The following is a 14,161-nucleotide window of genomic DNA, read 5'->3' as shown; positions in this document are numbered from 1 at the left end:
TCACTCATTATCACCCATGTCACCCATGTTCAACTATAGGGAACCTTAGCCATAGTCAACCATGGTCAACTATGATCAACCACAATCATCTTTGGTCAACCATAGTCAACAACAAGCCATTCGCTTCACACTCCTGATGGATGGTCAAACATGGTCAACCAAGGTCTCTAGTTGAACATGGTCAACTATGGCCATCCATTGTCAACATGGACAACCATAATCTATCATAGAAAACTATGGTCAACAATGGACAAATTTGTCAAACCGTATTCATCCATGGTTAACATGGTCATCATGCCCAACCAAAGTCGGCCATGGTCAACCATCATCAACTGTGATCAAACATGGGGAACCATGGTCAACTATGGTCATCCATTGTCATTCATAATCTAACATAGTTAAGTATAATTTTATGTGGACAAGCATGATCATCCATAATCAACTATATGTTGAAGCTAAAAAAGATCCTTAACCATATCTTGAACAAATTAGCCATAGTCAACCATAATCAACAATTGTCAACTAATATTCCCCATGCACAAAGACTATCAACTGTCACAACTACATTATTAACTATAGTTGATATACCAACTGCAATTTCCATCTTTTACATGCCAATACACTTATGAAAATGATATTGGTTAGCATTTATCAACCACATTTAGTAATATAATATAATTGTTGTAGCTTGTACATCAATTAAAGATATCCACAAACCTAGTCATTATGCTGATTAATTTCCTTTTTTGATTTTGGGAAAAAATGGATGTATAAAGAAATAAACCATTTAAAAAAAATTAAACATAAATATTTTTAAACAGTTTAAAAATTTAAACATAAATGTGTCAATTGGTATTGTATATACTCTCGGAAAATACATTTAATGATACTTTATAAGTGGAATATATGAAAAATTCCTTCATTTTTTCTCACACTTCAAAGATCTCAGAACGTAAATGGTAACTCTGGCTGGTCCTTACTAAGATGTTTATTAATTCAGATAGTAAACCTTTTAAATTTTTGATACCTTAAAAGGTGAAAAAGTTAATTTGCATTTTTTCCCTTAAAATTGAAAAACCTGTGTTAATGGAAAATGGTACTCCGTTTTATACATTGAATTTGAATAGCCGCCCATGAGATCCCGACGTCTAACCTCCAATTTAATTTTAGAGTACAAAATTGTCTTTAAGCCATATCTATTGTATAGACAATTCTTAATTTCACCAACCATCATGATTTCAACACCTGATTTCATCATGATTCCGTTCCACGTGCAGGGTGCTTAACTTTTTCCCACAGTTATTTATTGTAATGAGGTACAAGTAATTGAGACGAACATTTCAGTTTTTCTATTGTAATGATGAGGCGGCATTACTCTGAAACTTGTCACAGCCATTCTCTACACGTTGTTGCTGTCAAATGCGCAACAAAGTCTTTGATGCGTTAATTCTTTCATGGTTGACCTTATAGGCCCATCTAGTGAGATCGGTAGAAGCCAAGACGCTTATAAATATTGTCACCACATGCAAAGCCTCAGAACATTATCCGCCTTGAAATCCCACATCTGCTATTTCTCTGGCCCAACAGTCTGTAACGTGGTGCAGCCTTTTCTCCCTATTTTCGGTTGTGCGTTCGATTCATAGGTTTTAGCCGAGTATTTATAACTTTGTTTTCATGGCATCTCTGAAATTCAAGGTCACCCGAAAGCCGGCGGTCCTCGTCGCTCCTTCCCTCCCTACTCCGAGAGAAATTCTATACCTTTCCAATATTGATGATCAAGCGACTCTGAGATTTCATATTACCGGCTTTCAGTTCTATCGGTTCGACCCGTCTAGGAAGGGCGAGGATCCTGCCAGAGTTATCCGTGAAGGGCTGGCAAAGGTTTTGGTGTGGTACTATCCTTACACTGGAAGGCTGATAGATGCGCCCGACGGTAAGCTCCTGGTGGAGTGCACGGGTGAAGGGGTTTTGTTTGTGGAAGCTGATGCCGACGTTGCTCTCGAGGAGTTCGGAGACCTCTACCCACCCTTCCCCTGCCGGGATGATCTGTTGAACAGCGTACCAGGCTCTCTAACTACTACAAATTCTCCTGTTCTTCACATTCAGGTTAATTCATTATGCATGATAAACTTAATTCATGTTATTGTTCATTGTTATGGTCGTCGCTGTTGAACTTATGTCTATTGCAGGTTTGGGGAATATTTAAAAATTTGCAATCCATATAGGAGGTTGGCACTGATGGCTAGATTTCAAGAATAGTTATTAGACCTCAATTATTATTTCATTTTTTCTTGACCGTTGATTCCGAAATATTTACAGAATCTACAATCCAAAAAAACTAAAAAATAGCCCTTTCTACATGTATGTGTGATAATGATGTTTCAGGTGACGCGGCTGAAATGCGGAGGGTTCATATTGGCCACGGCTACGAATCACACCATGAGTGACGCCATTGGCTACGTTCAGTTCATGCAAGCTCTATCCGAAATGGTCAAGGGTGCAGCCAGGCCTTCGGTTCTACCGGTCTGGAAAAGAGAAATCCTCCGACCCCGCCCGAATCCTGCAATTAAATTCCCCCACTACGCATATGATCAAATCGATTGCAAGGATGGCGAGACGGTGAACATGAACGATATGGCAGAAATTTCTTTTTTTTTCGGGCAAAAGGAGATCGAGTTGCTTAAGAGACAAGCAGTAGAACAAGGCAAGTGCTCAACCTTTGATGTTCTGTCCGCGTTATTGTGGCGATTGAGAACAAGGTCTCTCCAACTGCCCGCAGAGCAGGAAGTTCGGTTCATATTCGCAATGGACGGCCGAGCGAAATTCGAGCCGCCGCTTCCGGAAGGCTTCTATGGCAACGCGGTCTGTTTGGCATGCACGAAAACTACAGCTGGAGATCTAACAAAGAAACCGTTGTCTTTCGCTGTCAAACTGATCCAGGAAGCGAAAAAGAGTGTGAACGACGAGTACATGCGGTCGGTGATCGACTTGATGGAGTTGAAAGGGCACCCTCCGCTCACAGTGGTTGGCAGCTATGCGATTTCGGACTGTACCAAAATTGGGTTTCAAGATTTGGATTTCGGGTGGGGAAAACCAGCCTACGGAGGGCCTGCAGAAGGTGGAGTGGGACCAGTGTCTGGCTTCTCGAGCTTTTTGATCCCTTATCAAACTAGACAGGGGGTGAAAGGAATAGTGGTTCCCGTCTGCCTGCCGTCCGCTGCCATGAAAATATTTCAGGTAGAAATTAAGGAAGCCATTGACAACGCTCCTCTCGTTCATCGCAATGGCCTAAATTAATATATTAAGTATGCTCCTGTAAGTGGAATGAGTAATAACTAGCATTTGCACCTTATGTTGCAAAGGAAACGCGGTAAGGCATAGAGTGGGGAAGAATAGGGACATGTATAGAGTGGGGAAGAACAGGGACATGTGAATGGACATTGTTGAAAGCAAGGGTGGATGATAATTAGTTACAATTGCAATAGTTAGTTATGTGTATTCTGAAAATGGATATTTTGTAAATAATAATAGATTGTGGAAGAATAGCCACATGTGAATGGAGATTGTTGAAAGAAAGGGTGGATGATAATGAGTTAGAGTTGAAAGTATTAGTTATGTGTATTTTGAATATGGATATTTTGTAAATAATAGTAGTTTGTGGAAAAATAGGAACATGTGAATGGACATTGTTGAAAGCTAGGGTGGATGATAATGAGTTAAACTTGAAATGATAAGTTATGTGTATTCGAATATGGCTATTTGGTAAATAATAGTAATGTCTTGTAGAGGTTATCCATTATCCATGTTGTTGTTTTTGTTTATGTGAACATGTTTTTGTACATTATTTTAAAGTTTGTTTGTTTGTTTTTTTTTTTCATGTCTTCCGAGATGTGATTTTTCCATATGCTACTTATTTATGGTGTTATTAGAAAATACTATTATATTGTAATGGAAGAGGTGAAAGAAACGATACGACATTGTCAACAACATCATGGTCGTCGTTCCATATTTGAAAATGCATGAAAAATTGTTGGAGCCATGATGATAATAATAAAAATTCCAGCATGATTTTGAAAAGATTTAGCTAAATTTTTTGAAAATGTGGATTATAGTTGTCACGTTTTAGAATTTTGAGTGTCTTAATTTTGCACAGAAAATGATAGAAATTACAGCATGATTTTGAAAAAATCTAGCTAACTGTTTTGAAAATGTCAATTACAACGGTCAAGCTTTAGTATTTTGGGTACCCAGGCATTCATGATGGATGCTAAATCCATTTCCGCCATCAAAAAACAATTTAAACACTCCCACAGTCAAATTTCGGAATTAGCCGTCCAAACAAAATTGTGACCTCTTTAGATAAGACTGGAAAAAAATGGTCTGCCTTTGTGTGGGAAACATGATTGAACATCAAAGTTTCAAACGAATGCGTACACGCATAAAGGATTATTATGGAAGATTCCTTCTTCAGGGAATCGTAATATAAGCCATGAGGATATTAAATGTCCTTAAAAACTAAAGCACAAAACTTGGGAGCTTCAAGACTAGGAATGGAATTTGGTATTTGGTAACATTTTACAAGGGAAATATGATTGAACATCAAAGTTTCAAACGAATGCGTACATGCATAGAGGATTATTATGGAAGATTCCTTCTTCAGGGAATAGTAATATTTTCAAACGAATGCGTACACGCATACAAGATTATTATGAAAGATTCCTTCTTCAGGGAATAGTAATATAAGCCATGAGGATATTAAATGTCCTTAAAAACTACAACACACTTGGGAGCTTCAAGACCTAGGAATGGAATTTGGTAACATTTTTAAATGGAGTTTCCAATACAAATTGACGGGAATCACCCACAAGCTTTCAAGTTCATGGCCCCTAAATTTTTGCATTCTTGATAATGTTTTCTCACTGTTTCAATGTCAATTTGATGATGCTTCCAAAAAAAATTACAAAACAATTTTATAAGTTTTAATTTCTATCTATAAAATAGCTACTCCATCATGAAGAATAGAGAACTTGCGAGCTTCGAGACCCAGGAATGGAATTTGGTAACATTTTAAATCGAGTTTCCAATACAAGCTTTCTCAATCTGACAGAATCACCTACAAGCTTTCAAGTTCGTGGGCCCTAATTTTTTGCATTCTTGATGATGTTTTCTCACTGTTTCAATGTCAATTTCATGATGCTTCCAAAAAACTATAAAATAGTTTTAAAGTGTTAGTTTTTATCTATAAATTAGCTACTTCATCATGGAGAATACACATTTGTTAGGTATTATTTGGCATTTCACATCATGTTGTATTATGAGTCATTGTGTAAGTAAAGCAACATTGTGAATCTAGTGTGAGGAGGACCAAGGTGTATTTAGTAGTCACAATTGATTAAGGGATGAGGCACATTGAAGAGTCATAGATAAGAGAGATGCATTGAAGAGAATTTTCGTAGTACATCATGAGAAACTGTGTGAGGCATTTTGCCACCATTTGGTCATCTCAACATATTTGTTACTTTCTGAAACTAGCATTTCGCAGGTATGCTTGTCCAGTAAAGTTTGTTATGTGATTCACTATAGTGTTGTAAGTTACACTGCATGGTTTCTTAAATTCTGCTATGGTTTTACTAATTCCCTATATGGTTTGCTAAAGCCAAAATATTATAGCTTATGACATGACGTGTGAAGTTTACTTTCCAGGCTTTAGATATAGAAAACAGTAGCTGAGTTTTGTTACTTGTTAACTGTTGAATAGTTGGGTATACTAACATGTGAAGTTTACTTTCCAGGCTTTAGTTATAGGAAACAATAGCTGAGTTTTGTTAGTTGTAACTTGTTGAATAGTTGAGTATACAAATTTAGATGAATATATTACTGTAAGTGCTAGTATGTGGTTGGGCACATCATCATTTAGAAAGAAGAAACAAACGACACAGCAAAAAGAGTCAGCATCTGTCTTAGTTCCCAAGGTTGAAGTTCAACAAATTAGATGTGTAGCCAGCTCATTGAAATAGGATTTAAGTTTGGAACTCATAATTTTAAGCCAAGTTCCCCAATTTGAAATAAGCAGCCACCTTCAACATGCACATAAATTTTATGGTGGGCTGGGCAAAATTACAAGAAAAATATGTATGTATTAAGAATAATTGATGATATAGCCGTGGGTTGTTCTCAATGGTGATAGTCAGCAACATTTCATTTTATTATTCCCATACAAGGGGAGGCCACACTTGCTGCCGAGTTAATAAAAAATTTGTTGGTATAATCATCTTACTTACAATGACAATAAACATTATTACACTAGCAGCACAGCAAATCATATCTAAACACCAGTACACAAGAAGTTTATTATATCAGAGTAAATGTAACCCACATGTCTAATTCAACTCCATTACCAGTAGTTCATTCTATCAATTTGTGATGCTTATATGACATATATTGTCTAAAATGACGCAAGCATAAAAGTTCAATGCAGTATTGCAAGCCTCCTGGTCTGGTTGAACTCGTTCTGTCAATTTGTGATTCTTATATATCATACAGTCTTTAAGGAAGAAACAAAGAAAACTTTAGTATAGTCTCGTAAGCCTCCTGCTTTAGTTGACATTCCATTCATTTACATTCCAAGGAAAATTGTAAAGTTATGTAAGTTGGTTTGGATGGCCTAAGACTCGACATATCAAATCAGTAGAGGTAATTACTAAAATTTAGGTTATAAAGTCCCAAATCCATTGGCATTGCTGCACTATGAAAATTATTGATCTTAGTGAAACCGCATATTTATGATACAAAGAAAGTGTAGATACAATATGATCTTTGGATGATAAGCCTTCACCTAAAGGCTAAAGTGTCGACACATCCTTAGCCTGAGATATCTCTAAATAGAATGGAAAAAATAAGTTTTAAAACATGACATTCACTAAACTCATACTTTGAAACCAATTTCAAAGTATTCTCAGTTATTAACTTGGATATCTACAAGCATACAGTGCAACAGGGTAAGTATAAACAGGGCAGGCCACAGCAAAAAAGGTCTGAAGCTGATGTAGCTTCTCTTGGTTACAGAGCCTCTCTTCACTTTGTCTGTTGTATGATAATTACATCTAGAAAAGCTAGCAAATTTATCAACTGGAAATCCAACATACCATTACATTTCCTCGAAGAGCTACTTAATCCTAATCCACATCTGAAACCATTAACAACTCACAACCAGTGCAACATAAATGTCTACCAAAGCATGGAAATACATGTAAACAAAGAAAACTACTATGCTAGGCATACTAAGCAACTTGGAGTGCTTTGATTATAGTTCACCTTAAAACTGTTTGACAACTTTAGATGAATATATTACTGTAAGTGTTAGTATGTGGTTGGGCACATCATCATTTAGAAAGAAGAAACAAATGACACAGCAAAAAGAGTCAGCATCCGTCTTAGTTACCAAGGTTGAAGTTCAACAAATTAGATGTGTAGCCAACTCATTGAAATAGGATTTAAGTTTGGAACTCATAATTTTAAGCCAAGTTCCCCAATTTGAAATAAGCAGCCACCTTCAACATGCACATAAATTCTATGGTGGGTTGGGCAAAATTACGAGAAAAATATGTATGTATTAAGAATAATTGATGATATAGCTGTGGGTTGTTCTCAATGGTGATAGTCAGCAACATTTCATTGTATTATTCCCATACAAGGGGAGGCCACACTTTCTGCCGAGTTAATAAAAAATGTGCTGGTATAATCATGTTACTTACAATGACAATAACCACTATTACACTAGTAGCACATCGAATCATATCTAAACACCAATACACAAGAAGTTTTTATATCAAAGTAAATGTAACCCGCATGTCTAATTCAACTCCATTACCAGTAGTTCATTCTATCAATTTGTGATGCTTATATGACATATATTGTCTAAAAGGGCACAAACATAAAAGTTCAGTCCAGTACTGCAAGCCTCCTGGTCTCGTTGAACTCATTCTATCAATTTGTGATTCTTATATAACATATAGTCTTTAAGGAAGCAACAAAGAAAACTTTAGTACAATGCCGTAAGCCTCCTTCTTTAGTTGACATTCCATTCATTTACATTCCAAGGAAAATTGTAAAGTTATGTAAGTTGGTTTGGATGGCCTAAGACCCGACATATCAAATCAGTAAAGGTAATTATTAAAATCCAGGTTATAAAGCCCCAAAGCCGTTGGCATTGCTCCACTATGAAAATTATTGATCTTAGTGAAACCGCATATTTATGATACAAATAAAGTGTAGATAAAATATGATCTTTGGATCATAAGCCTTCACCTAAAGGCTAAAGTTTCAACACATCCTTAGCCTGAGATATCTCTAAATAGAATGGACACAATAAGATTTAGAACATGACATTCACTAAACTCGTACTTTGAAACCAATTTCAAATTATTCTCAGGTATTAACTTGCATATCTACAAGCATACGGTGCAATAGGGTAAGTATAAACAGGGCAGGCCACAGCAGAAAAGGTCTAAAGCTGATGCAACATCTCCTGGTTACAGAGCCTCTCTTCACTTTGTCTGTTGTATGATAAGTACATCTAGAAAAGCTAGCAAATTGATCAACTGGAAATCCAGCATACCATTACATTTCCTCGAAGAGCTATTTAATCCTAATCCACATCCGAAACCATTAACAACTCACAACCAGTGCAACATAAATGTCTGCCAAATCATGGAAATACATGTAAACAAAGAAAACTACTATGCTAACCGTAGTCAGCCTATGTGATGAAACAATATCACCAAAAGTTCAAACTAAGCATGTTACCAATAAAACTGTTGGCTAAACCTATAAACAATCTTAATCATCCACTTCTACCTGCCTTCTTAGTATTAGGCCTTTACCAACAAGTGTGTGATTAAGTTGTTTCTCATTTTTCATCAGCTAGCAGGTTTGACAGAAAAGAAGTGCAAATTTCCTGCCTCCACTATCTAACATATCTACTAATTTCTAAATCATTCAAAACTTGAACAGGGCCAATATATTGAAATAACACCATGAGAGCCTCAGAACTTGTGCCTTCATTTATAAGCTATATTAACTAAGCCATTTCTTTTGGTAATCCAAATAACAAAAAAACCATTCCATTTCTTTCCTTAAAAACAGATATTTTCATCCAACAACTTCTAGTGGCACGCAGAGGCAGATTCATTGACTGTTACCATTCACGCCAGTCTAGGTATGCAGAGGCAGACTCATTGAAATTAGATATTTCTTTCAGCAAAATATAGCGGTGTGATGAATATGTTGGCAACGACTAAATGACCCCTGGTTCACTGCAAGGAGGAGAACATGATTCAATAACTATTTGAAGGCTCTGCATGTACAAATCTAGTACACTATTTTCTTCCGCCCAAGCTGCGTTTATGGTTGTGATTGTCATAGTCTTGTTAGGCATTGAAGTTTTTTCTAGATCACTCCCTAAATCAAAGGCAGTTACAGATGAATTCAACTCTGAAATCTGCAAGAGATTGGCTCTTAATTGAACCGTAATAGCCATGGAAATTTATTTATAAAAAGTATGCCATCAACTACACAATTGATATCTACAGAAATAGAAGGCTAGAAAACAAGAATTTTAATTTATAAGATCCAATTTACATGGTTGGTCAACATGTAGAAACCCCTTGTGTCATCGCTCTGTCCAAGTGGGGAATAATAATATGACAGTGGAATCACTATTGTGAATATGCAGAGACATAATACTATGGCATGCTTATAGATCGTTGTTGGCTGAATGACTTGCAATTGGCTTTCAAGTTGCTGGTTCACCATAAGTTGGATCTACAAAATATTAGTTGGATCTGAAGAACAAATAAAGCTAGGATAAAAGGTCCAAATTTCTGAAATTATTAGTTTCTTCCTTCCCCACCTTTCCATTGTTATTATTATTATTATTATTATACTAATAATAATAATATTATTATTACCAGATAGCTCCCTGGATGCTGTCAAACAATTAATATTTATTTTATTAGAACAAATCAAGGTACGAATAGAAAGCTAAAATTTCTAAAATTATTAGTTTCTTCCTTCCCCTTTTTTTTCGCTCTTAGCATTATGACACTTCCTTTCACATCCTACAGTGGATTGAAATTGCAAGAAAATTTGAGGTGAACCTTATATCTCCACCTCTTCTGTTCATTTTTGTACAGAAGGAGGTATATACATCTTCAGTTCATATTTCTAGCCATTGTCAACACCTAATACATGCTTTTGTATACAGGGAATTAAATTTTTATCATGTTTGAACTCAGCTATTTGCCTTCCAAGGCTGGCTAAAATGGTTGTTGGGCTGAGGGCCTCCACTGCAAATATTTTTATTGACAATGGCCCTTACAGAGAGTTTATTTTCAAGCATTTTCAAGTGGCTTATGTCGATGAATAAAGTGCAGCAGTAGTTCTAGTAAGTTGATCAGTCTATAAAAGAAATTCCCATCTGAAGCCCTGAGTAGGCTATGAGTGAGACTTTTTGCCTCTACATAAGAGTTCATTAGATAATGTGTTCTACAAACCCCTCTCACATACTCAACTACATGACTGCCCTATTCAAGAATCCAGCTATTCCAATAAGCATGTGAATGAAAATCACCTATACAATTTACCAATTACAACAACAACCAACCAACAAAAAAAAAAATGTACTCAACAGACTAAGGCAACAAATTGGTCAAGTAATAATCCTCAAAAGGGCCAATATATTGGGACTCTCCATTCAACTAGGTATTACCACCTATATTTTATCCTGATTTAAGTATATTTCCAGTAATAATTCACCAAACCGTAGTCAGCCTATGTGATGAAACAATATCACCAAAAGTTCAAACTACGCATGTTACCAATAAAACTGTTGGCTAAACCTATAAACAATCTTAATCATCCACTTCTACCTACCTTCTTAGTATTAGGCTTTTACCAACATGTGTGTGATTAAGTTGTTTCTCATCTTTTATCAGCTACCAGGTTTGATAGAAAAGAAGTGCAAATTTCCTGCCTCCACTATCTATATGATCTGCTAATTTCTGAATCATTTAAAACTTGAACAGGGCCAATATATTGAAATAACACCATGAGAGCCTCAAAACTTGTGCCTCCCTTTATAAGCTATCTTAACTAAGCCATTTCTTTTGGTAATCCAAATAACAAAAAAACTATTCCATTTCTTGCCTTTAAAACATATATTTTCATCCAACAACTTCTAGTGGCACACAGAGGCAGATTCATTGAATTTTACCATTCACGCCAGTCTTGGTATGCAGAGGCAGATTCATTGAAATAAGATATTTCTTTCAGCAAAATATAACAGTGTGATGAATATGTTGGCAACGATTAAATGACCCCTGGTCCATTGCAACGAGGATAACATGATTCAATAACTATTCGAAGGCTCTGCATGTACAAATGTAGTACACTGTTTTCTTCTGCCCGAGTTGCATTTATGGTTGTGATTATCACAGTCTTGTTAGGCATTGAAGTTTTTTCTAGATCACTCCCTAAATCAAAGGCAGTTACAGATGAATTCAACTCTGAACTCTGCAAGAGATTGGCTCTTAATTGAATCGTAATAGCCATGGAAATTTATTTATAAAAAGTATGCCATCAACTACACAATTGATATCTACAGAAATAGAAGGCTAGAAAACAAGAATTATAATTTATAAGATCCAATTTACATGGTTGGTCAACATGTAGAAACCCCCTCCACTGCAACTATTTTTATTGCCAATGGCCCATACAGAGAGTTCATTTTCAAGCATTTTCAAGTGGTTTCTGTTGATGAAGAAAGTGCAGTAGTAGTTCTAGTAAGTTGATCAGTCTATAAAAGAAATTCCCATCTAAAGCCCAGAGTAGGCTATGAGTGAGACTTTTTGCTCTACATAAGAGTTCATTAGATAATGCATTCTACAAACCCCTCTCACATACTCAACTACATGACTGCCCTATTCAAGAGCCAGCTATTCCAATAAGCATGTGAATGAAAATCACCTATACAATTTACCAATTACAACAACAACCAACCAACAAAAAAAAATGTACTCAACAGACTAAGGCAACAAACTGGTCAAGTAATAATCCTCAAAAGGGCCAATATACTAGGACTCTCCATTCAACTAGGTATTACCACCTATATTTTATCCTGATTTAAGTATATTTCCAGTAACAATTCACCAAACCATAGTCAGCCTATGTGATGAAACAATATCACCAAAAGTTCAAACTAAGCATGTTACCAATAAAATTGTTGGCTAAACCTATAAACAATATTAATCATCCACTTCTACCTTCCTTCTTAGTATTAGGCCTTTACCAAAAGGTGTGTGATTAAGTTGTTTGTCATCTTTTATCAACGACCAGGTTTGACAGAAAAGAAGTGCAAATTTCCTGCCTCCACTATCTAACAGATCTGCTAATTTCTAAATCATTCAAAACTTGAACAGGGCCAATAAATTGAAATAACACCATGAGAGCCTCAGAACTTGTGCCTCCATTTATAAGCTATCTTAACTAAGCCATTTCTTTTGGTAATCCAAATAACAAAAACACCATTCGATTTCTTGCCTTTAAAACATATATTTTCATCCAACAACTTCTAGTGGCACACAGAGGCAGATTCATTGACTTTCACCATTCACGCCAGTCTTGGTATGCATAGCCAGATTCATTGAAATCAGATATTTCTTTCAGCAAAATATAGCAGCGTGATGAATATGTTGGCAACGACTAAATGACCCCTGGTCCATTGCAACGAGGAGGACATGATTCAATAACTATTCGAAGGCTTTGCATGTACAAATCTAGTACACTGTTTTCTTCTGCCCAAGCTACATTTATGGGTGTGATTATCACAATCTTGTTAGACATTGAAGTTTTTTCTAGATCACTCCCTAAATCAAAGGCAGTTACAGATGAATTGAACTCTGAACTCTGCAAGAGATTGGCTCTTAATTGAACCATAATAGCCATGGAAATTTATTTATAAAAAGTATGCCATCAACTACACAATTGATATCTACATAAATAGAAGGCTAGAAAACACGAATTATAATTTATAAGATCCAATTTACATTGTTGGTCAACATGTAGAAACCCCTTGTGTCATTGCTCTGTCCTAGTGGGGAATAATAATATGACAGTGGAATCACTATTGTGAATATGCAGACACATAATACTATGGCATGCTTATAGATCATTTTTGGCTAAATGACTTGCAATTGACTTTCAAGCTGCTGGTTCAACATAAGTTGGATCTACAAAATATTAGTTGGATATGAAGAACAAATAAAGCTAGGATAAAAGGTCCAAATTTCTGAAATTATTAGTTTCTTCCTTCCCCACTTTTCCATTGTTATTATTATTATTATAATACTAATAATATTATTATTAGTATTACCAGATAGCTCCCTGGATGTCGTCAAACAATTAATATTTATTTTATTAGAACAAATCAAGGTACAGATAGAAAGCTAAAATTTCTGAAATTATTAGTTTCATCCTTCCCCTCTTTTTCACTCTTAGCATTATGACACTTCCTTTCACGTCCTACAGTGGATTGAACTTTCAAGAAAATTTGAGGTGAACCTTATACCTCTGCCTCTTCTGTTCTTTTTTGTATAGAAGGAGGTATATACATCTTCAGTTCATATTTCTAGCCATTATCAACACCTAATACATGCTTTTGTATACAGGGAATTAAATTTTCATCATGTTTGAACTCAACTATTTTCCTTCCAAGGCTGGCTAAAATGGTTGTTGGGCTGAGGGCCTCCACTGCAAATATTTTTATTGACAATGGCCCCTACAGAGAGTTTATTTTCAAGCATTTTCAAGTGGCTTCTGTGGATGAAGAAAGTGCAGCAGTAGTTCTAGTAAGTTGATCAGTCTATAAAAGAAATTCCCATCTGAAGCCTTGAGTAGGATATGAGTGAGACTTTTTGCCTCTACAGAAGAGTTCACTAGATAAAGTGTTCTAAAACCCCTCTCACATACTCAACTGCATGACTGCCCTATTCAAGAAGCCAGTTATTCCAATAAGCATGTGAATGAAAATCACCTATACAATTTACCAATTAGAACAACAACCAACCAACAACAAAAAAAATGTACTCAACAGACCAAGGCAACA

The 14,161-nt window shown here is 35.9% G+C and overlaps 1 protein-coding gene across 1 annotated transcript; it reads left to right on the top strand.

Annotated features, from left to right (window-relative positions):
- The first annotated feature begins 1,522 nt into the window (after positions 1-1,522).
- Positions 1,523-3,694, top strand: LOC149253836 (benzyl alcohol O-benzoyltransferase-like). The gene is made up of 2 exons (XM_089460029.1): positions 1,523-2,106; positions 2,386-3,694. The coding sequence occupies exons 1-2, from the start codon at positions 1,675-1,677 to the stop codon at positions 3,295-3,297; spliced, it is 1,344 nt and encodes a 447-aa protein (XP_089316155.1). The 5' UTR covers positions 1,523-1,674; the 3' UTR covers positions 3,298-3,694.
- The last annotated feature ends 10,467 nt before the right edge of the window (positions 3,695-14,161 follow it).

The sequence above is a fragment of the Pinus tabuliformis genome, chromosome 7 (genome assembly GCF_031772625.1).
Source record: "Pinus tabuliformis cultivar Carrire ecotype Pingquan chromosome 7, CPIR1, whole genome shotgun sequence".
Lineage (NCBI taxonomy): Eukaryota > Viridiplantae > Streptophyta > Pinopsida > Pinales > Pinaceae > Pinus > Pinus tabuliformis.
The sequence above is the reverse complement of the archived record's forward strand: the minus strand, read 5'-3'. Positions and strand labels throughout refer to the sequence as shown.